This window comes from Bubalus bubalis, chromosome 3 (assembly GCF_019923935.1).
Source record: "Bubalus bubalis isolate 160015118507 breed Murrah chromosome 3, NDDB_SH_1, whole genome shotgun sequence".
NCBI lineage: Eukaryota > Metazoa > Chordata > Mammalia > Artiodactyla > Bovidae > Bubalus > Bubalus bubalis.
Genome location: NC_059159.1, coordinates 44,991,877 through 45,014,503, shown reverse-complemented (window position 1 = coordinate 45,014,503; position 22,627 = coordinate 44,991,877). Strand labels below are relative to the sequence as shown.

The 22,627-nt window shown below is 33.5% G+C and overlaps 1 protein-coding gene and 1 non-coding gene across 3 annotated transcripts in view; both read right to left on the bottom strand.

Moving 5' to 3' along the window:
* Positions 1-22,627, bottom strand: part of SUZ12 (SUZ12 polycomb repressive complex 2 subunit) — a 39,505-nt gene that overhangs the window by 3,510 nt on the left and 13,368 nt on the right. For both annotated transcript variants that reach the window (XM_006059394.4, XM_025281041.3), the window contains 11 exons: positions 20,381-20,430; positions 16,955-17,040; positions 14,777-15,008; positions 13,613-13,706; positions 9,348-9,453; positions 5,465-5,642; positions 2,864-2,955; positions 2,507-2,650; positions 1,878-2,035; positions 1,304-1,502; positions 752-831 (listed from right to left, as the gene is read on the bottom strand). In XM_006059394.4, the coding sequence (XP_006059456.1) occupies positions 752-831; positions 1,304-1,502; positions 1,878-2,035; positions 2,507-2,650; positions 2,864-2,955; positions 5,465-5,642; positions 9,348-9,453; positions 13,613-13,706; positions 14,777-15,008; positions 16,955-17,040; positions 20,381-20,430 (1,419 nt within the window). The remainder of the gene's footprint in view (positions 1-751; positions 832-1,303; positions 1,503-1,877; positions 2,036-2,506; positions 2,651-2,863; positions 2,956-5,464; positions 5,643-9,347; positions 9,454-13,612; positions 13,707-14,776; positions 15,009-16,954; positions 17,041-20,380; positions 20,431-22,627) is intronic.
* LOC112584034 lies at positions 7,611-7,717 on the bottom strand. The gene has a single exon (XR_003108393.1). It is a non-coding gene; the product is annotated as a U6 spliceosomal RNA (small nuclear RNA).

The following is a 22,627-nucleotide window of genomic DNA, read 5'->3' as shown; positions in this document are numbered from 1 at the left end:
GTGAAGACTATTCTTAGCTCAAGGCAGTTTACCAAAAATAAAAAAGGCTATAAGCGATGCACCCAGTCATCTGAACTAGAACTTAAAACACTTAAGTCCTCCATTCCCCAAGAATAAAGAAAATAAAACGCTTCTTCCCATTTATTTCATTTAACCTTTAAAGGAAAAAACCTTAGATCCATGTGCTATAAAAGAAAGCCTTATTTGAGGGTCTAATACTAATGAAGGTAGAGAAGAATCTATGTACTGACAGGTAAATAGTTCACACAGGGAAGCAGATGTACAGGAAAAACAATGCTACGGCCCCAAAGGCACGAGAAATTAGGATTGTTCTACCCTCAGCTTTATGAAATGGTAGTAAGAAATAAGAAAAGCTGGCTCTGAATAATAAAGCAGTTAAAAATTTTACTCTGAATAATAAAGCAGTTAAAAATTTTGTTAATAATTGTGTTAGTAGTTTTCAGGATTTCCAGGTGTGTAGCACACAGTGTATTATTTATGTATTCCCTAGCAATAAAAGGAATAAAAGCTGGGTTATTACAAAAACATTAACTAAAAACCTGCTGTTAGATGGAGCTAGCGCCTTACTTAAACATTCTTTGAAGGTAACCATTTTTCTAATACCTCAATTAGGATATTTAGGACAAATTATACCTAAATTTTAAGTAAGATCCTAACACAGATTTACAGAATGTGAAGCAACAAAAAGAACATGAAGGAAATGGAATATTTAAATCTAGAAACACCCTACCCATGCTTCATGACATGGAGATTCCATAGTTTCATCACTTCTTTCTCTCCTTCATTAACATCAGAAAATTCCTCAATTTGCTTTTAGAAAAAAAGAGGAAAAAAAATTTATTAGATGCAGAATAAATATAATTGATATTTCTAAGAAAAAATTGTGAGAATGTTAAAAACAGAATTTTTTGTAACTAAAAATACCACTACTTATTTATATAGCAAAGCAGCAATGTTTCCAACATCCATTTAAGTGGTAATTTTAAAAGGGAAATCCTTAGTTATGAAATAGTTGCCTTTAAACAAAATGAAAAAACACAAAATCACAAAAAGAAAACCTGTATTTCCTTTAGTTGGTAACTATTCAAATGACACAATTACAAAAATTGTAGATTCCTGAATTCCTTAATTTAGAAAAATGTTCCTTAACATTAAATCAAAAATTTAATTCATATTAAAGTTATTAGTTTTCAAACAAAATCATTTCATCATAAAATTGTAAAATCATTGTCGATAATGATAATGATGATGATGGTAACAGCAACAGAACAGTAATAATTACAGTAATGGTTTTTTCTCTTAGCCATTCGGGGTCTTTTTCATCTTCACTATCTACTTCCATTTCTTGTGGACGGAGAGGTAAACAAGTATCACTATGGAAATAGAGGCGGTTGTGTCCACTACTGTATGTTCGCTGCTGTTCCACTTCTCCATCTTCGGATTCAAGAAATTCAGACATACTTGCTTTTGTTCTTTTTGGCCTAATGAAAAGAAATGTTGATGTAATATTAAGTACCACAGAGAGGGCTCACACTACTCAGAGTACATTCCTTTCTTCCAGAGGTTTCCACCCAGGCATGCACACAGAAACTTCTACTGGGAGACACTTTACTCTCCCTATAACCACTAGAGCAGTAGCCACATTAACACAGGAAAAAGCTGTGAGGAGGAAGTGAGAAAACCACTGTAGAAACAGGAGCCAGGGAGAGTTATAAAGCAGTATGCAACCCCAGAGACTTATTTAATACTGAAATAAGAACTGCCACCTAAACAGTAGTTTTGAATGGCTTCCCTTTATTCCTCCAACATCAATAAAGTCAGAAAATAAACTTTTGCCACATGCCCTTTTTACCTACCTGCACACAAGAATGTGTGTGATAGGTGTTCTCTTTACTGGTCCATTGCGACTAAAAGCAAATCCGGGTTGGCGATGAATATCCTGAGGATTTCCTGCATAGGAGCCATCATAACACTCGTTGATAGAAACATCTATCCTAGCACCTTTTGGATGATACTGTAACAAAAATGGCAAGGTGATTAGAAAAATAAAATATTAATTATCCTATCTTAAATACCTATTCCTCCAACTTAATTAAAATGTACTTGTGGGTTCTTAAATGTTTTGAAAACTAAAATAAGCCAGGCATACCAGCATGGTGAACAGGGGCCCAGAAGATCTGGAGTCAAAAAGATCCATGTTAAAATCCTGGCTGTGCCATTTATTGGCTTGGTAACTGTACAAATTATTTCTTGTCTGAGCAAGGATAAGGAAATTACCACTTAATTCAAAGAGCTGGGGTGAGGATTATGTGAGTCATTAGAGGTGCACTGTGCAAATATACACAAACACTGAATCATTCACCGTAATTCATCCATAAACAATCCATTCAGTGTAGAAACTTTGGCATTCTGCACAAAGTACAATTTCTGAAAGCCAAATTTTATCATAATGTATAATAGTAAGAAAAAATGAAAAGCTACTTACAACATAATTGAAGATAAATCTGCTATGGCAGAGTTTAAGATGTTTAAGTAAGCTATAAAGTTTGCGGCAGTTCAGGGTGCACCAAGGGCAATGTAGGTCATCTCTTGCTTCAGTTTGTTGTCTCGTATTGTTGTTATAAAGGAACTTTAAAGATAACAAAAAACAAAAAGAACAGCAAATCTCCAACTTATATATCTCAAGATATTTTGTTTCAATATAAACTTTAAACATAGTTAAAATAATATAAAAGGAAAAGTCAGAGGCATTCTATTTATTTAAATGTCAAAATATTTCAGATAGAACGTGCAAAACAAAAGTATCTCATGATTACTTAAAAGAAGGGTCAGCTATGTTTACCTGATAAAATATTCTTAATTTTTGTCGGTTTTCATTTGAAGTATCTTTTTCTTTTCTTGTTTGCAGATCTGTAGTCAATGATTCTTTAACAGCTGAAAACATACACTTTTAATGAAAATACTTGCTTCTAAAAAGTGAAATAATATCTGTTGTGAACATAATTAAACAATAAAGGTTTCACAAAATTCTTCTTGTGGCATTTAATACAATGTTTTCACCCTCAAGTGATTTCAGGGAACAATCCCTTTATCAGCAACCTAACCAGATACTAAGGTCTTTACTGGTAGGATCCATTCTTTTTTCCCCTTTAAAATGTCCTAAAACATTAAGACACCTATCATGTTCTAAAACATTTAAAAAATAACCCCAAGTATTATACGTAGTCACTTTAATTCTTTAAGCACTTTGAGGTCAAAGTAAGGTTTTGTTCTTGGTCTCTGTATTTCCAGTGCACAACAGTGAGCAGACATCCACTAAATATTGGTTTAACAAATTAAATGAAAATGATTGTAATAATATCATTCCAAATCCAAAACATCATCATTAATAATTTTGGTGTATTATTTTACTGACTTAAAAATGAAAATTTGTATTTCTCCTGACATAAGTAATCATTTCCTATGTAAAACTTTGTAAAAATCTTTTCTACTCAGTTTCCTGAAAACTCTTTTACTAGTATTTGGCCACAGAACACTTTGAGAAGTGCCCAGACTACAATTTCCTTGGGAAATCTTTCCCCTGACAGGGGTCATTTCTTACATCTCCTAAAACTGACTCTAACTACAGTGACTTGCACACAGCTAATGGACGGACTTGAGTGGTATATGTCAAAGACAGCTCCCTTCTGCCTTCTTAAACAGTCTTAGATAAAACACATGGATACCCTCAGGTCAAGGACAGTGTTCTCATTAGGCAGATAAAAAATGAAAGAATACTGCAACCTGGGCCTTAACCCAACAGAGCTAACTGGTACAATTTGTAAATGTTTCTCCTCTTAAAAATTTACTACAAAATTTAACCTGATAAAATTCAGGTTATAATAATCCTCTTCCAGCCCCCAAATTGTTCAAATATTCTTAAGTGGTTAAGTCAGTTCCATAACATAAACAAATTTTTATGTAAATTTGAAAAAGCACATTGTTCCAAAGCCCTTTATAGCTGCAATTCAAAACTACAAAGCTCTGAAAACCAATCATTTTCTCATGAGTTTGGGACAAATTTAATGTATCCTAAATTGACATAAAGCTATCTATAGACTATGCCAAAGCCTTTGACTGTGTGGATCACAATAAACTGTGGAAAATTCTGAAAGAGATGGGAATACCAGACCACCTGACCTGCCTCTTGAGAAACCTATATGCAGGTCAGGAAGCAAGTTTATAACTGGACATGAACAACAGACTGGTTCCAAATAGGAAAAGGAGTACGTCAAGGCTGTGTATTGTCACCTTACTTATTTAACTTCTATGCAGAGTACATCATGAGAAACGCTGGGCTGGAAGAAACACAAGCTGGAATCAAGATTGCTGGGAGAAATATCAATAACCTCAGATAGGCAGATGACACCACCCTTATGGCAGAAAGTGACGAGGAACTAAAAACCCTCTTGATGAAAGTGAAAGAGGAGAGTGAAAAAATTGGCTTAGAGCTCAACATTCAGAAAACAAAGATCATGGCATCTGGTCCCATCACTTCATGGGAAACAGATGGGGAAACAGTGTCAGACTTTATTTTTGGGGGCTCCAAAATCACTGCAGATGGTGACTGCAGCCATGAAATTAAAAGACGCTTACTCCCGGGAAGGAAAGTTATGACCAACCTAGATAGCATATTCAAAAGCAGAGACATTACTTTGCCAACAAAGGTCCGTCTAGTCAAGGCCATGGTTTTTCCAGTAGTCATGTATGGATGTGAGAGTTGGACTGTGAAGAAAGCTGAGCGCCGAAGAATTGATGCTTTTGAACTGTGGTGTTGGAGAAGACTCTTGAGAGTCCCTTGGACTGCAAGGAGATCCAACCAGTCCCTTCTAAAGGAGATCAGTCCTGGGTGTTCTTTGGAAGGAATGATGCTAAAGCTGAAACTCCAATCCTTTGGCCACCTCATGCGAAGAGCTGACTCATTGGAAAAGACTCTGATGCTGGGAGGGATTGGGGGCAGAAGGAAAAGGGGATGACAGAGGATGAGATGGCTAGATGGCATCACCGACTCAATGGACATGAGTTTGGGTGAACTCTGGGAGTTGGTGATGGACAGGGAGGCCTGGTGTGCTGCAATTCATGGGGTCGCAGAGTCGGACACGACTGAGCAACTGAACTGAGACCTCATTTGAAGATATTATGTAATATATGGCATATATACTATATATTATACCACGATTCTAAAATTAAAAAAAAAAATCTCCAAAATTCCCACATACATCTAGTGAATAAAGTACTGTTGATCAGCACTTCATCACAGAACTTTAGGAGAATCATAATTTACTCATAATGTGTCTGGTAAGTCAAATAATATTTCCGAAGATTACTGGAGCAAAAGACAAATTAATCTAAAACCTAAGTCCTAACTCTGCAAAGCATTATTTTGACAGCAAAGTTTTCATACCAATAGTTTGAGTAGGTTTTACTGAACCAGGCTTATTTTCTTGATGAAGACTCTCTGAATTTCTAGTGGCAAGAGGTTTGGCTATAGGAGCTGTAGATTTATCATTGGTCTCTCCTGTCCAACGAAGAGTGAACTGCAATGTAGGTCCCTGAGAAAATGTTTCAAATGGAGGCAGTCTCTAAAAAAGAAAAAACATGAAAACAGTGAAGATCCCAAAAAATGAATTGAAAGAAATTGTAGGAGTAAAAAAAGAATACTTATTATGACATATTAATGTAGAACTGACTTCAATCAACAGACTTTTCCTTTAAAAACCCCCAAATGCCTACATGGATAGCCAGGAAAATAGAGTAAATGTATGGCGCGGTAAAGACTGTATATAGTACTAGAGGGCTCAGACTGGCAATTGCTACACTGGTTCCCCATACAAACACTGGCCCAATACAGCCCGATTTTCAGACTTTTTTTTTAAGTTCATATGAAAAATACTCCCATTTTTATTTGCTGGTAACTAACAAATTAAAAAAAAAAAAAAAAACTATGGTACCCAAAGCCTGCCAGTTTGCAACTTCTCTGAAGATGACCAATTACATCTGACTGAATTGAATGGTTTTAGCAATGAATAATTTTTGACTTCTCAGCTTCACAATGACTGCCCTTGATTCTCGCTCTGAATTTTAGGACACTGAGGCTTTCCTCCTCCACTTTCAATCACTTACAAAACCACTCTTCCCTTGGTCTCCTTAATTAGTTCCTAGTCAACATTTAGCCACAAGCCCCAATCTCTCACCCATCCTCAAGGATTTACCTATTAGATTATTCCCAAATTGCTTCTCCCTTCTTTACACTTAGAGCTCTAAACATTGTCACTTGGATATCCAGGTCATCCTGAACTAAAATATGTTTAGACATGAATCTATTATCTTTTCTTCTCAAGTACACTTATTTTTGTCCCAAGCATTATCATTCTACTAGTGACCCTAAAGGAGAAGGAAATGGCAACCCACTTCTTGCCTGGAGAATCCCAGGGACAGGGGAGCCTGGTGGGCTGCCGTTTATGGGGTCGCACAGAGTCGGACACGACTGAAGCGACTTAGCAGCAGCAGCAGTGACCCTAAACTAAAAATTTCACAATTACATTTGAAACCTATTCTTGCTATTCTCATATAATTACCATGTATAGATTCTTACTACAGTATCTTATTACTAGAGAGCAGTACCTCAGCTGCTCTGCTTCTAATTTTTACTTCTCAATCCATATTCAGGAGACCAAGTAATTTTTGTCAAAGATGCTTTCATGTTATTCCTTTTTATAGAAATCTTCAATGATTTCCTATTTTACTGCCACACAAGTCTAACCTCCTTCTACATCTTTATTACAAATAATCCTTTAAAACTATAATTTTAGACTGGAGTGACGTGAAAGGGTAATCATATAAACCAATTCTGACCGAGTGAGTCCGTATCTAGGAATTTATCTTATAAAATTACTTGCAATGCAAAAAGATACATGTACAAGTGAGTACAAGTATACTCACAACATTTGTTAAAATGTAAAAAAAATTAAAATAAATTATCAACTTAAGTGACATTAGTTTAGCAACTTATGGGACATTTACTTAAAAGAATAACATAGAGCTGTTAAAAAGAAGCAAATCTATATGACCTGACTTAAAAGGATACCTCAATTTCTTGGGAAAACCCCCAAGCTCATGTATCAGTTCAATTCAGTTGCTCAGTCGTGTCTGACTCTTTGCAACCCCATGGACTGCAGCATGCGTATAAAGTCTTATAATGAGTATAAACTCATATATAATAATTCTATTTTCTCATGAAGAAATTTAAATTTTAAAAAAGAAATTTAATATTGTTTCAATTTCTTGGAAAAACCTCAAAACTCATACACAATAATCCTATTTTCTCAAGGATAAATTTAGACTTTAAAAAATTTAAAACATAAAAATAACAAATATCTGCAGAAAATTCAAGCACTATAGATACATATAAATAAGTTATTTAAAATCCCATCACCTGAAGGTAACCACTATTATGCTTAATTTTAGAAAAGGTGGTTATATGTGTTATTACGTAAAAAGTGAATATCATGGAAATCTTGTCAAAATATTTTTTTTTTTACAACACAAACAAAAATATGGAATGCTTCACGAATTTGCGTGTCATCCTTGCGCAGGGGCCATGTTAATCTTCTCTGTATCGTTCCAATTTTAGTATATGTGCTGCCGAAGCGAGCACAATATTACCCTTTTTAATGGCTATCATTCTAAGAGTTAAGGTGTTTCCAATTTTTCACTATTTAAAAATTTCAGGCAAGACTTGTTACCTAGATCTTTTCAGTTATCTAGGTACTACCTTGTGACAAAATTGTAAAATATAAACTGTTACATCAAATTGTTAATGACTATATACACAATTAAAATTTTCATTTATATTGTCAGTCTCCCCTCCAGTAAAGTTATATCAACTTATTCTTAACTTAAAGCATTCTATGAGAATATATGTCCCCACATCTCCAACTAGAAACTGTCAACTTCTTTTAACTGTTGTCAAACTAGTAATCAAAAGCTAGTAATCTGATTTTGTTTGCATGTCTCTGAATACTAGTAAAGTTGAGTATCTTTTTAAAAAGCTTACTAGTCATCTGTATCTGTTGAGCTATCAGACTGTTCAGACTGTTCTTTATCCATTTCTCCTAATTAGACTGTTTTTTATTAATTGCATATTCATATTAGCCTTTTGTATGTTACAAATATTTGCCCCAGTCCATCATTTGGTTTTAACTTTAGATTTTTGAAGTATAGAAACGACTCGTTTTAATTAGTCGTTTTTATGATTTCTAGCTTTTGTATCATACCTAGAAGGGCTTTTCTCATAGCAAGATTATATTAATATTCACCTGTCTTTTTTCTGAAGCTATGTAGTGTTAATTTTTACATTTACATTTATGAGCCTTCTGGAATTTATTAGGTCTAAATTTATTTCCAGATGGCTAGAGAGTACTTCTGTCACATAGATAATAAACGGTTTATCTTTCCCAGACAGATCTAACACCAATTTTATCACAGATTAAACTCAGAACTATTTCAAGACTATGCTTCAGTGATGTGCTTGTCTATTCCTATACTTGTACCATAAATTTAAGTTCTTTTATTGTTATCTGGAAAGTAAAGGTTCTCAAAAAACTTTTCCATAATTTTCCGTAGTACTATTACACACTGTTTTAGGTTAACTTTGGACTAATTTTAAGGCTTAAGGAAAAAAAAAATCCTTTCAGGATTTTGCTTGTGCTGCTACACTGATCTAATATATTTAGAAACAAATGACACTGGTTCTGTTGTCTGCCTATCCAAGAAATGTATGTATGCCTATTTTTAAGTCTCTTAAAAGTTATTTTAAGCCTGCTTCATCTAAGATTTAAAGATTTCCTGATAAGTTTATTATTAGTCAGATGTTACCTGCTGTTACTATGAATGGGATTTAAAATATCAGTTAACATTTATTGAGCACTTATTTTATGCCAGGCACGGTGCTAAGCATCTTTCACTAATTATTTCATTTAATCTATCAATTCTATGCCTTGCTTAACAGATGAGAAAACTGAGACACACAGGATTAAGTAACTTGCCAGATGCCACATAACTACGAGTGGAGATTTGAACCTGGTGGTCTGGCTCCAAGGATGATGCCTTCCATTAAATACTCTGACTAGACAATTTTGATTTGTGTTTTTCAAGGTATTAAAAAAAAGGACTCTTCCTTCCAATATGAATTCCTTTCAACATGAATTTCCATTCGGGGAAGAAAACATCAATCAGAAATGGGAGTTTATAACTATAACGTGCTCAGTCTTCTGAGTAGTCCATACCTTCCCATCAAGAATAGTCTCCCATGTTGCTCTTTTCTTGCTTATTGGACATTCTTCCATTTCCTGCATGGCTACTTCATATTCCCCATCTAAAAGCTGTAAGCGCCTGTTAGACAAACACATACACTTTAAAGTAACCTGAGTATTATTGTAAGTACACAAATTCTACATCTTTAGATTTATATTCAAAAGCAATTATTAAATTTATAAACTAGCTTACATTCCCAACAAGATTTAAAAATATACCTACACTCCATTCCTGGCCAAAAATTTTTTTAAATATTTTGTACTAGTAACTATTACTAGAGAATTATTTCATTACTGTAGCTACTCAGATATAACTTAAAACATTTAAAGTATAATATGCTTACGGTCTTAAAACTTAGTAAGTTTTAAATATTAAGTATAAAGCATGTGTGCAGGCTTTATACTTTTAGAAATGAAATAACAACAGTGTTTTAATACTTGCCTTAGGGAGCCACTAAGAATTATGTCTGTTATCTTTAATTATTGTAAATACTTGAACTAGAATTCTTGACTCAGCAAACTGATGATTATAATGACAAATCGGATAATTATAAGATCCTAAGGGGGCACCTGGCACATATAGGTGCTCAATAAACATTTCACAGGTGAATGAATATGTGGAATACTGGTTGAATCAAAGAATCAATTAAATTAAACCCATACTCACAGTACAGTTTTAATGTGTGTGTACATATTTGTGTGTGTATACATAGTTTTTTATTTTTTCCATACCATTAAACGCTGGTAACACTACTAACCTAAATACCATTCTCCAACCATACCCAACAGTTAACTATATATCAAGAATCTGGCATCTCATCAGTCTTAGAGAAATTCTCTTAGGTGGTATTAGCTGACATTTATTGAGTGCTTACTATGTGCCAGGCCCTATTTTAAAGACTTTATGTACATGGTTCATTTAATCTTCCCAACAACTCTATGAAGTAGATGCTATTACTTCACTGTTCAGAAGAAGAAATGGGGGCATAGACAGGGTTAAATAACTTGCTTTAAGATGACACAGTGAGTAGCCAGAGCTAGCAATACAATACAGATAGCTTGTCTCTAAAGTCTGACTCTTAATAGCAAATGATTTCAAGAACTTAAGAATTTTTGTCTTTATGTTGTGCTACTTGAATTTTTTCTACTTCAATATATCAGCTTAATATTTTTTAAAGCTGATTTTATTAGTTTGAATAGATATTAACATTCTTCTAAAATGGAAAGGAGCTCTCCTCACACATTTACATGGCTACACAACATTCTGTTTTATGGCTGTACATTTTGATGGCTACAATCCAATTTACTCTCCTATCTGTAATGTATGAAGAATCCCTTTCCCCCCACAGCCTCATCAATGGTACTTTACCAAGTTTTTTGATATCTGTCAAACTGGTAAGTGAAAAAAATGACATCTCAATGCATTTTTATATTCAGATGTTTTACCTTTTAGTTGTTTAAAAAACATATACATTTTCTTTTCTTATATTTTCATGATATCCCTTCCTCATTCTATTGGTCTGTTGTGTTTTCCTTTTTACTTAATATGATCTGTATGTATTAGAGGAATGAGGTATCCATTGATATCTACATATTGTGAATTCAAATTAATTTTCTTCTGACTTGTCATTTTTATTTCAACTTGGCTTACGATGGTGTTTTTGTTTTCAAAAGGAAAGGAAAGTGAAGCCGCTCAGTCGTGTCCGACTCTCTGCGACTCCCATGGACTGCAGTCTCCCAGGCTCCTCTGTCAATGGGATTTTCCAAGCAAGAGTACTGGAGTGGGTTGCCATTTCCTCCTCCAGGGGATCTTCCCGACTCAGGGATTGAACCTGGGTCTCCCGCATTGCAGGCAGACGCTTTACCCTCGAAGCCACCAGGGAAGCCCATTTTTTAAAAGAAGTTTTTTATTTTGCTCCATATTCATATTTTTCGATATGGCTTTTGATTTTTACTCTTTAAGGAGACTTTAACTTCTCAGAAATTATAAAACAAATTTTTAAACATCTAATCCCAGATCTTGGCTGGCAAATACTTTTCCTCTATTAAAAGAAACCATGACTCTTAAGAAAGACCCAATTCCAGAGCAGAGGTAGGAAAAGGAGAATGTAAAGCCTGGAATAGCTAGAATACTCCAGAGAACAAAGAAATAAATGAATAAAAATAAGTCAAAGGGACTTAGGAACCTGCTTGGAGCTCCAGAGCTCCTCCTGAGCAAATTTATGACAATCTGAACATTAAAATAGCAACAGAAATAGATTAAAACAGACTGAATAAAAGTGGAATTCATTAATCCATACTTGATACCATTACAATGGAGAAATATGACCACCACTTTAACCAAGTGATCAAACCAAGTATCAGCTGTGTCTGGGACATGCACAAAGAACACATCATCAATTAGTGTTCCTACCCAAAATGTTTAACCTGAATCTAAACATGAAACAATCACAAAAGTCCAAAATGGAATACATTCTGCAAAACTACAGGCCTGTATTTAAAGTGTCACAGAAGGAAGGAAAGCGGGAGGTGAGGACCGGAAAACTATTCCAAATTGAAGGAGACTGAATATATACAACAATGGACAACTAGCTACAGATCACAATCCTTGACTATGGCGAGGAGGGAGCAGAAAAATACATTACTGAGGCAACTGGGGAGAGGGCACTGTATTTTTGTCTCATGTTAACTTTTCTGCATATGGTAGATGTATTGTGGTTATGGAGGTTAATGTCCTTGCTCTCAGGAGATCTGGGGTAAGTTTAGGAATAAGAAACGGAATCAAGTGTCCATGATCTAACCCTCAAATGGTTTATCACAAAAATACTCATGAATAAAGCACATGTCGTAAAATGTCAACAAATTATGAATCTAGGTGAAGGATACATGGGTATTAACTACCTGCATTTTCCCTTCAACTTTTTAAATTTGAAAATTTCCAAAATTTAAGTTGGGGAAAATTATTTTATGATTTCTTCTTGGTACTTTTTTAAAAAGCAGTTTTTATATGTATACCTGTAGCTGATTCGTATTGATGTATAGTGGAAACCAATACAATATTTTAAAGCTATTATCTTTCAATTAAAAATAAAACTTTTAAAAAGGCAGTTGTTTTTAAATATACAAGGAATATGTTAACATATTTAAGGTAGAAAGAATTTTTAAAAGAATATAATGTACCCCTCCTCCTACACTGCCTAAAATAGAACATTTACTAACATTGATGAAGTCCAGTGTATGACATCCTAATTGCTTTTCCCACAGACATAACCCCTTTCAAATTTCTGACTTGAGAGAAAACAATGTCGCTGACATTAAGTGACAGATTCAAAGACAATATGGTAGCAAAATCAATGGCACTATTCCTAATCACCTTTGCTTTCCCATTAAAAGCCCCGAACCTTTCTTTACCCTGGTGGCTAGTAAGTGGATTCTACCAAGGCAATAATCTACTTTTTAAAGAGCAGGAGAAATCCACTAGTTGGCTTGGCTTTCTCCTATCCCTGACTGACAGTGAACTGTGTTCACTACCGGTGAGCACCTCAGGACAAGAAATCATGGCATATTACAGGTTTCATCCTCTAATCGTACCTAAAAAAGAATACTGCATTCGCTTCCCAGAGGTTCTTTACTGGCACTAAGGTGCTTAATTCCCAAGTGAAAACTGCAGAAATAATTATAAATCCAAGTGTTCCTTCCTACCCGGTGTCAAATGCACACAGAGCCACACAATGATAACACACAATTTTCTTCCTTAACTCAGGTAAATACATAATCTCAATATTTGCATGAAGCCCACTTCATTCAGGTCTCTGCTCAAATATGACCTTCTCCCAGAGGCTTTCTCTATAAAACAACCATTTATTCTCTTATTTTTCTTCACAGCATTCTCACTAAGTACATTAGCTAATATAATTTTGGGGAGTAGTACCTGTTTCCTCTACTAGAATTTAAGCTCCATGAGGGCAGGGGTTTTGCTGCCTCATGGGTGAAAACAGTATCTAACAAAGAAGTAGACACAGAAAATACTTGCTGAATAAACAATCTTAATTGAACATGCAAACAACTCATCAGTGTTTGTTGCTTTCTACATGATAAAGAGAAAAGTTTAGTCTAATTTGCAATTTTTCAATCCATAAGAATAAAGTGAAGGCAAAGAAACAGTATCACCACTATATTCTGCTTCAAAATAAAAACATTCCTAAAACATGGGAGCCTTGCCTGTCCATCAACATTACCTGTTTTTATCAAATACTGTCATTTGTGCAACAAACGTTTTCTCCCCATCTTCACGATTTCGTTTTCTTCTAGCTGGAAGTTCTTCATTGACATCTGAATTTGACAAACATTACTCATGAATCAAATATTCAAGCAAATACACCATATTTATGACATTTGGACCCTTCACATAGTATGTACTCTATCCCAAATGAGGTACAGAAGTTGCAATATAATACCCAGACTTACACCCTTCAATTTTATGTTTTTACCTTATGTGTATGTTCTTACTTTTTAATATTCATTGCCATTATTAACCCCACATTTTTGCAGATGTTAGTTTCTATTCAGAATGATCTTCCCTGGTAGGCAAGGAGAAAAAAATTCCTCCTCATTCATGGTTACTTTCCAAGAACTTCAAAGAATGCCTCAAGACTCAAAGATTATTTTTGCAAGGTATTTCTCCACTAACCTTGGATCATTTAGCTGCAATTATATTTTATGTTTATCCCTGTATTCTAGGTTATGAGCCTTTGGAAGATGGGACTGGATTTCTTAATCATCTTTGTGTCCTGAGCACCTATATGTTATTTGAATAGTTACCTCAAAGGTGGATTCAGAACAGTGTGCAGGATAGAAAGATAGATATGTGGTAAGTATAATAAAATGTTAACTGTAGAATCTAAGTGGTAGATAAATAGTTGTTCACTACCAAATTCTTTTGAATGTTCTGTATGTATGAAATTCTTCACATGCTGGGGGAAGGGATGAATTATTTGCTCAGAGACTAATTTAAATACCAGTCTTTTCCATTCAGTATTCAATATATACATGTATTTTTTTACTACATGAAATGTTTCACCATATAATAATGAAAATTTTACAAATTAAATACCTAGTATAGCACAATAACCAATAGTGTAAGCACCAGGCCAATCTACCATAAAATTAATTATCTCATTAGAGATTTCCTAATAAAGGCCATGTTGTTAGAGCACATGCAGTAACTTCTAGTTCTGCATCATTTTTCCCTCTAAACAATTATTAAAATGACTAAAAAAGAAATAAAGAAATATTTTGTACACAATTATGAGTACTATGAAGATGCACTACTTCAATCCTTTTTACAGTTCATCTTAATCTCCAACAATAAAATCTAGTAAAATTATAAAAATAAAAATTACCAATATTTTCATTGGTTTCTCCATTAATCATCCCATTATACTCTCTTCTTCCTGGACGAGTCACTCTAAATAGCAATGAGTAAGACTTCACCATATGGCTGTTACTAGGTTCAAATTCATTACTGGAAACTGCAAGGGATGGGAAGTTTCCAGGTTTTGTTTGATTGAGGTCAGGATTCAAAGGCACCTGCTTTTTACCTGTAGGAACTTGCCTTATCGGACAACTTACATCCTGCAAAGGCAAAGATTATTATATTTATTTATGTATATGCAATGATAAGAATGATAATAAAACCTCTAATCACAGATATAGGAAGTACAGTTTAGGGCATGATTTCCAAATGGCATGCTAAGATTCTAAACAAAAGTCTGAAAATTGTGATGAAGCACAAAGAAAATATCAATCAACTATCTTTCAAATATTAACACAATTGAGGACTTCCTCAATATAATGAAAATAATGATATAGTATATCTTATATTTAGCTGATGGTCATCTTAAAGTGTTAAGTTAGAAATACAGAACTAAAATCATGCTTGAAATATTACATACAACTCATGTAAACTACTCTTTTCCCTTAAATATTCTATTTTTAACAAAATAACGAACAGGATCATTAGAAATGAAAAAAGATGATTACAATAACCCTACTGACAACAACCTTAAGAAATAGTAAATCCACATATTGAAATATATTGTCTATAAGAAGTAATATTAATCATCTTATGAGTAATGTTCTGTCATTATATAACTAGGGCTATGCTGAAAGAGCAAAGCCGAAAAACTGCAAGATGCAGAAGACCTTTATAACAAGAAAATACAGTACATATTTTAGGTAGCTTCTGTTTTAAAACAAACAGAATACATGCTTATAGTCTTAAAATTCTGTTCTACAAGAGTGTAAAAATGGGAAAAATATAAGTCTCCATCACCCCAGTTCTTACACTCTAGAGAGGACTAATATTAGCAAGTGGCTGTGCATATCCTTTGAAAAAAATATTTATGCCTTTTCTTAACACAAGAAGGATCATACTATAGTTATAGTCATTTCTGTTTTGCCTAAATAATAATATATCTTGAAGAATTTTCATATTACTACTTACTGTGTATGCGGTTTGGGGGACTAGAGAGTATTATTAATTAACTTTAATAGAGTTTTTAATATACACTTACACTGCTATCTCCCATCACTTTGGTCTACTCCATATCTCTAGCAGTTTTTACCACATCATCTTACTATGATTTTGGAAGAGCATTAGCAATAGGAACCTCTATACAGATCATTCTTATTCATTTTTTTAGGCCTTGTCCCCCACAGCTTATGGGCTTTTAGCTCCTCAACCAGGGATAGAACCCATGCTCCCAGCAGTGAAAGTGTCCTAAATTTTTGGAATGCCAGGGAAGTCCCTCCTATTCTTAAAACACCCAAGGACGTCCAAGGCTACTAAAAGTAAACCTATGGGCTTTGGTGGGTTGCCCAGGAAATTTAACCAGTATAACACTTGTTTCTATGGTAAAATGATTTCATCTTGCAAATAAAAGTTTGAAGCAATATAGTAACAAGTTAATGACTGATAAGGCTAGCAGCAGAATTTCTTTGCCTAAGAGTACTGGTACAAGATAATCCTTTAGGGAAAAACTCTCTCTTAGCCCTTATTTAAAATACCAGTGTGTTTAAATAGCTAAGGTGAAAAAAAAAAAACAAGCTAAGAGATTAGAGTAGCAGGGAGCAACTGAATTTATGTCCTAAGATGCTAAAAAATAAGCTTATTCCCCCACATTGTCATACTTCTATAACAAAGTTTTATGCAGATACCTACAGTCAGATTAGAAAAACTTGAAGACATGGGAGGTTGGCAAAAGAGGTTATCAATTTTACAATTCAGCCATCAACGTATTTTAAAGAATCCATCTGCCAATGCAGGAAACTTGAGTTCGATCCCAGGGTAGGGAAGATCCCCTGGAGAAGGAAATGGCAACCCACTCCAGTATTCTTGCATGGGAGATCCCATGGACAGAAGAGCCTGGCGAGCTACAGTCCATGGGGTCACAAAAGAGTCGGACATGGTTTAGCAACTGAACAACAACCACAAAGTTTAAAAACACATATATTTGCATAGACATATTTAATGAAAAAAATTATTCCATTTAATCCACCAGTATCACTTTATACATCACCTTTCTTTTTTTGTGGCAAACTTTCACAAGCAGGACTTCCAGGGTGACAGAATTTTGTTCATTTTCTGAATTTTGTGATGGTTTATCTAAATAGAAAAACAATACTTCAAACTCTATTTTAAAAAATAGTACTCATTTTCCTAAGATGTCTGAGAATTTCAAACAAAGACTTTCTATAATGAAGTCTTCTCACAAGTTTACTCATTCCTTTTCTCCACAATCAGTTCCGAATTTAACAAATACAGTTAAAGCTTCTTAGTAGAAAGCATAAATGAAATAGTTCAGGCGAGGTAAGACACAAAATAAACATTTTTTTCTTTCTCCCAAAATCTATTAGAAAAATTTCCTAGTTTCAGATATATTTAAATTGAATTGGTTACTATCTTTCATTTCATTTTGAATGCTCAGATGTCTAAACTAAAAGGCTCTCTGATTTGACCAAAACTTGTAACCGAAAGGATTAAAAAAAAAAATGGATTTCAAAAAAAAATTAAACATAAGTTATTTATAATAATATAAACATATTATCATTTCACAAGAAAGCAAGCTATTTTTTGACCTTTCCCCCACAATCTTTTTTTTTTCAGGTTCTTTCCCCATTTATTACAAATTTTTTTTCTTTTTTTAATTAAATTATTTTAATTGGAGGCTAATTACTTTACAATATTGTAGTGGGTTTTGCCATACACTGACATGAATCAGCCATGGGTGTACATGTGTTTCCCATTCTGAACCTCCCTCCCTCCCCAAGAATTTCTTTAAAGCCTAAATGGGATAGCAAAAATCAAGATATTATTTACTACCTAAGAGAATCTCTCTTGGTTTACAGAATTTAGGAATCTTAATTTTAAAGTGATAGTATATAGTCTCTTTATCAATGAACTTTAAAAAAAGGCTTCTGCCAATTAAGGTTCCAGAATACTTCCCTACAACTTATCTTTAATCCCAAAGGCACTAATAGTCCAAAACCGTATTTTATCATTCATTTATCATTAAGTTTTAACAATATACAGAACTACTATGTTATATATATGTATACACATGCATATATATGTTATGGATGAATCCATATACAAAGAAATAATCTTTGTTTTGAAATTTTAGGCAACACTTTTTCCACTTAGAAACACTCTTCTTACTCAGGGTATATACATAAAATACATTTGAATCAGCCTCTTGAAAGCTGTATCCAGGATAAAGATAATTTAACATACCCAAAATATCCAAATGTCCAAAATGCAATAACAAAAATACTCTCTGAACAATACTCACCACGAAAATAGTACCCTGATAATCTGTGTATTCATTCTAAGCAGTTATAAGTAGTAACTGCTAAACAAGTCTTCATTCAAAAACAAAAGAAAAAATAATATTTTAGGGATCTTGATGTTATTTTTCTATCCTGGTTTCTTAAAAATATTATTTCTTAAAAAAAAAACTACAAATATACCTTGAATAGACAAGAGAGGCAATATCTGCTTCTTTCCAACCTCCTCTAATTTCAAAGTTATAATGGGAAATTACTTTCTGGAAATAGAAGTATTGACAGTTTACTTTCTCATTTATTCCAGTAATATAAAAAAAAAAAACCTTTAAGTGAATCTGAGCAACTCTTGAACTGTTCTGTCATATAGACAGGAAAAATATGATCATACCATGTGGCAGTTTATGTCAACCAATTAATTCAAGTAAATTACTGTTACTTATATAATGTTAGTAAATAGTATTCAATTAATATCCACCAATAATTTCAGTGATGAGTAATTTATGTTTATAGAAGTACCTGAGAACAAAGGGCTAACAAACCTATAAAATTCAAATTATGAGCTTCTAAAGTATTAGAATTCATGTACTTTTTAAGTACCACAGGAGATCAAATACAATGAATGATTAAAAATAAGAACTCTACAAGATGATTATAAATGATTTAGGGGAAAAAAACATGAAAATGCCGCTCCGGTTACTTCTATTAAAAAAACAGACCAGGTCTAAGACAAAACTAGAAGTTACATTAGCTGCTAATATGACCAGACTAATAGGATATGACCAGACTTCAAATTTCTTACATTAAAAACTTGACAAGTTATCAAACTGTTCTAATATAACCATTCTATTTATTATTACACTTTGTTTCTTACTAAACAATACCAAGGATGAACAACTTGACCTGTTTCTTATAAAGATTTTATTACATTGCATGATTATATTAAAGGATACACACATAAATTTAAGATGGACAAGCCCAGAGGCATTTTATCCATTTTGAAACCAACTGAAACTTTTCCCAGTATCCTTTCACCTTTTTTTAATGAAGTAACATTCAAGACTATATAATTTTCCTTTTACAATATCTAACATATTGATATATCCCATTGGTTAGCAGTACTCGTTTCAGTTGTTATAGCTTTGTACTGGGATGGCCACAAAAGTTTGTTTGGGTTTTTCCATAAAATGTCATTAAGAAAAAAATTCAAAATGTTTATCCCTATTCCAGGTTCTGAGGCAATTAATTAAAATTCTCACCGCCTTTATAATTTAAAGTTTGAAAAACATTATAAATAAAAAATAACAAAATCTAAGAAATTTCATTTTATTAAGTCTTTCCCATATTTTCTACTGGTGATCTTTGGAAAGATGAGGGCTCTGAGTTGGGTAAGATAATGTTATACAGTTTTTTTTTAACTGCAATACTTGGAGCCCTAAAAGGTACGACTGAGTTTTAAGAGGTGGAATTTCATCTATTTAGATAAGCTAATGTTTACCTTCAAGAATGAACCCACAAAATACTGATTAACAATTTAAAAATCCACTCATAACTTAAATGGATAGCAAGAAAGCTATAAGGAAACCAGGTGCTGAGCACAATCTTATGTATGTACAAGGTTGACCTACAATTTTTAAAAGCTTTTAAGACAGTTTTTTATTTATTTTTATAATAGTATAATTGATTTACAATGTTGTGCCAACCTCTGATGTACAGGAAAGTGACTCAGTTATACACATTCTTTATTTAAAGTAGTTTCTTAAAACTTGTTTCTCAGACAACCTATTTCTGAATTACCTTCATGCCTTATTAAAATACAGACTCCTAAACTCCACCAAAACCCTACTAGATCTGAGGCCTTAGAGGGTCCAGGTATATGTATTTCAAACAAACTGTCAAAATGTTTCCACACAGACTAAGACTTAAGAACTACTACTTTAAAAGTTTAATGAGTTATAAGTTACATCCTCCATATTCCACTATTGACCACAAAAGCCATAACTGAAATTGCAGGGGAAATTCACTAAAGAGAAATTAAATAATCAGAATCAACATCTTTTCCATTAAATATAATTTTACACATTTATAGTTTTGTGGGTTTTTTTGCATTCACAAAGGTGTGCTGCTGTAGACTGCCAGTAAGTTTACTTTGAAATACATACCATTTTTGTGGAAGAAACCAGTAAATGTAAGCTGCAGATGAGCTGACAAGCTAAACAGAAAAAACAAAAAATTTTACTACTTTAATATGCTATAACAAAAATAACTTAGACTTTAAATATAACACTGAAATCAAAGCTACTTCAGCTAATTTATAAACATACGGCTAATTCTTAACTCTATTCAAGCCCCCTGACTCCATGCTTTCCGTGTTAAGTATGACATCCTAAACAGTGTGTCTATACACAGTGAAATACACACACCACACAAATAGAAACAAAAAACACCAAAGAAGCAAGGCAGAAAGAGACCACCAAATAAGAAGCAAGATAATTTATAGTGCTTTAGCGTTCTACCTGTAAAACAGGGACAGATTTCCCTTCCCATCCCTCTAAACAATAGCTGAATCCATGCTACTCAATACTCAAGTGTATTTTCAAGCTACAGAATTTCAACCTCCTTAACAAATGATGCAGAACCATCACTTTCTACTTTAATGAGGGATGAAATACATAATCACAAATATGCTATCGATTTGTTACTTACTATTCAACATGTCATTTTCACTTTTAGTTTTATAAGCAATGAAAAGGAAGCATAAACTATAATGAGCCTTTTGTTTTGAAAACTATTTACTACAATGGAAAAACTATTAAGTTGGGATAAATGAAAACATCAACAGACTTTTGTAGTAGCTTTAAACCGGCAAAGAGCAATCTATCTTTAAATCGGGAGCCATTCATAACTTTCCAGAACAGTTTCTGTCATGTGATACAGACACCAGATTATAGAGGGCTATAGAGAACAGATGTTGAGAAAAGGGAAGCAGTACTGAACCCTTACTCAAGAAATTTACTAAAGAATCAAAGTAAAACAGTAAAAGCACAATATGGTTCAATAAAGGGTACCTTTTTTAAAAAAAAAAGATGGTGACAATCTATGCATTCATATAACCAGAGGGGAACAGTTATATAAAGACTTTGAGGCAAGAGAGCATTGAGGAACGAGCTATGGTCAGAAATGAGGCCATATTACTAACAGGTTAGTTCTGTAACTGTGCCTAGGACTCCAAGTATTAGCGCAATAGGTTAAGTGAGATATTTCAAAAGAAGATGTGAGGATGCCTCTATTTTCTAGTGAGATAATCCATGAAAGTGTATGCTAAAAAAAATACAGGGTGGGAGTCCTGAAGGGCATTTCTAGAACGGTACTAAGAAAAGTAAGCTAGGATATCAATAGACTAACAAAATGACTATGAAGTGTAAGGGTTCAAGCAGAGTTAGAAAGCATAAACACAAAGAAAAAATTAGTAACTGTAACTGAAGTATCAAAAAATTTTTAAAAAATTACATTAGGAGGATCAACTGCATGTAAATGAGCTCAAAGGACTTTTTCCAAGGGGATGAAAATGTTCTATATCTTAACTGTGGTTACAGTTACACAAATGCATACATTTGTCAAAACTCAAAATATACACTTAAGGTGAGTGTATTATACTGAATATTAATTACATACCAAGTTGATTTTTTAAAAGTATATATACTATGTATAAACTCTACAAGCCATTTTACTAAAAGATAACTAGCGTTTTTCTATAAAAAACTGTTCCGTAAACGAAACCTTATAATGTAGAATGGGTGAAACTCCAAAATGAAACTGAGAAACTGAGAGAAATATTCCACAGTTTCCACATGTTATAAGATAATTCGTAAAAAAAAAAAAAAAAAAAAAAAAGATAATTCGTTAGTCACAACCAGCCTATCCTATTCTTAGTTGCTTCAGTTAAACATACACACTAAAGGCCAGGTTAATTTTTCTTAAAACATCATTTTAAATGAATCATTTCTTTCTCCAATTTCCTAATGGGTCCCCAACTGCCAAATCTTTTGTCTAAGTGCTGTCTGTGACATGGTTCCTATTTCTCTTTAGCCCTACTAAAGCCTCATTTAAGAAAGTAGAATAGAATGATAAAATAGAGGCAAATTCAAGTTTGAATTCTGGCTCCAGTTATTAGCTATGACCTGGTATCTATAAAATGAAGATTGGGAGGCATGGGTAAAAGACCAAAGAATCCATCAAAATACTTGCTTCCCCTTCTACAAAGACCCCATCCCCAATCATCCCAGAGCTTAATTTCTTTGATAAGCACTTGTATTTACCATTTTTTGTCACAATTTTTTCACACACATTCTCTTTTAACATATCAGTGTCCTTTGTATCTATCAACGTCTTACAGAAAGGCACTCAAC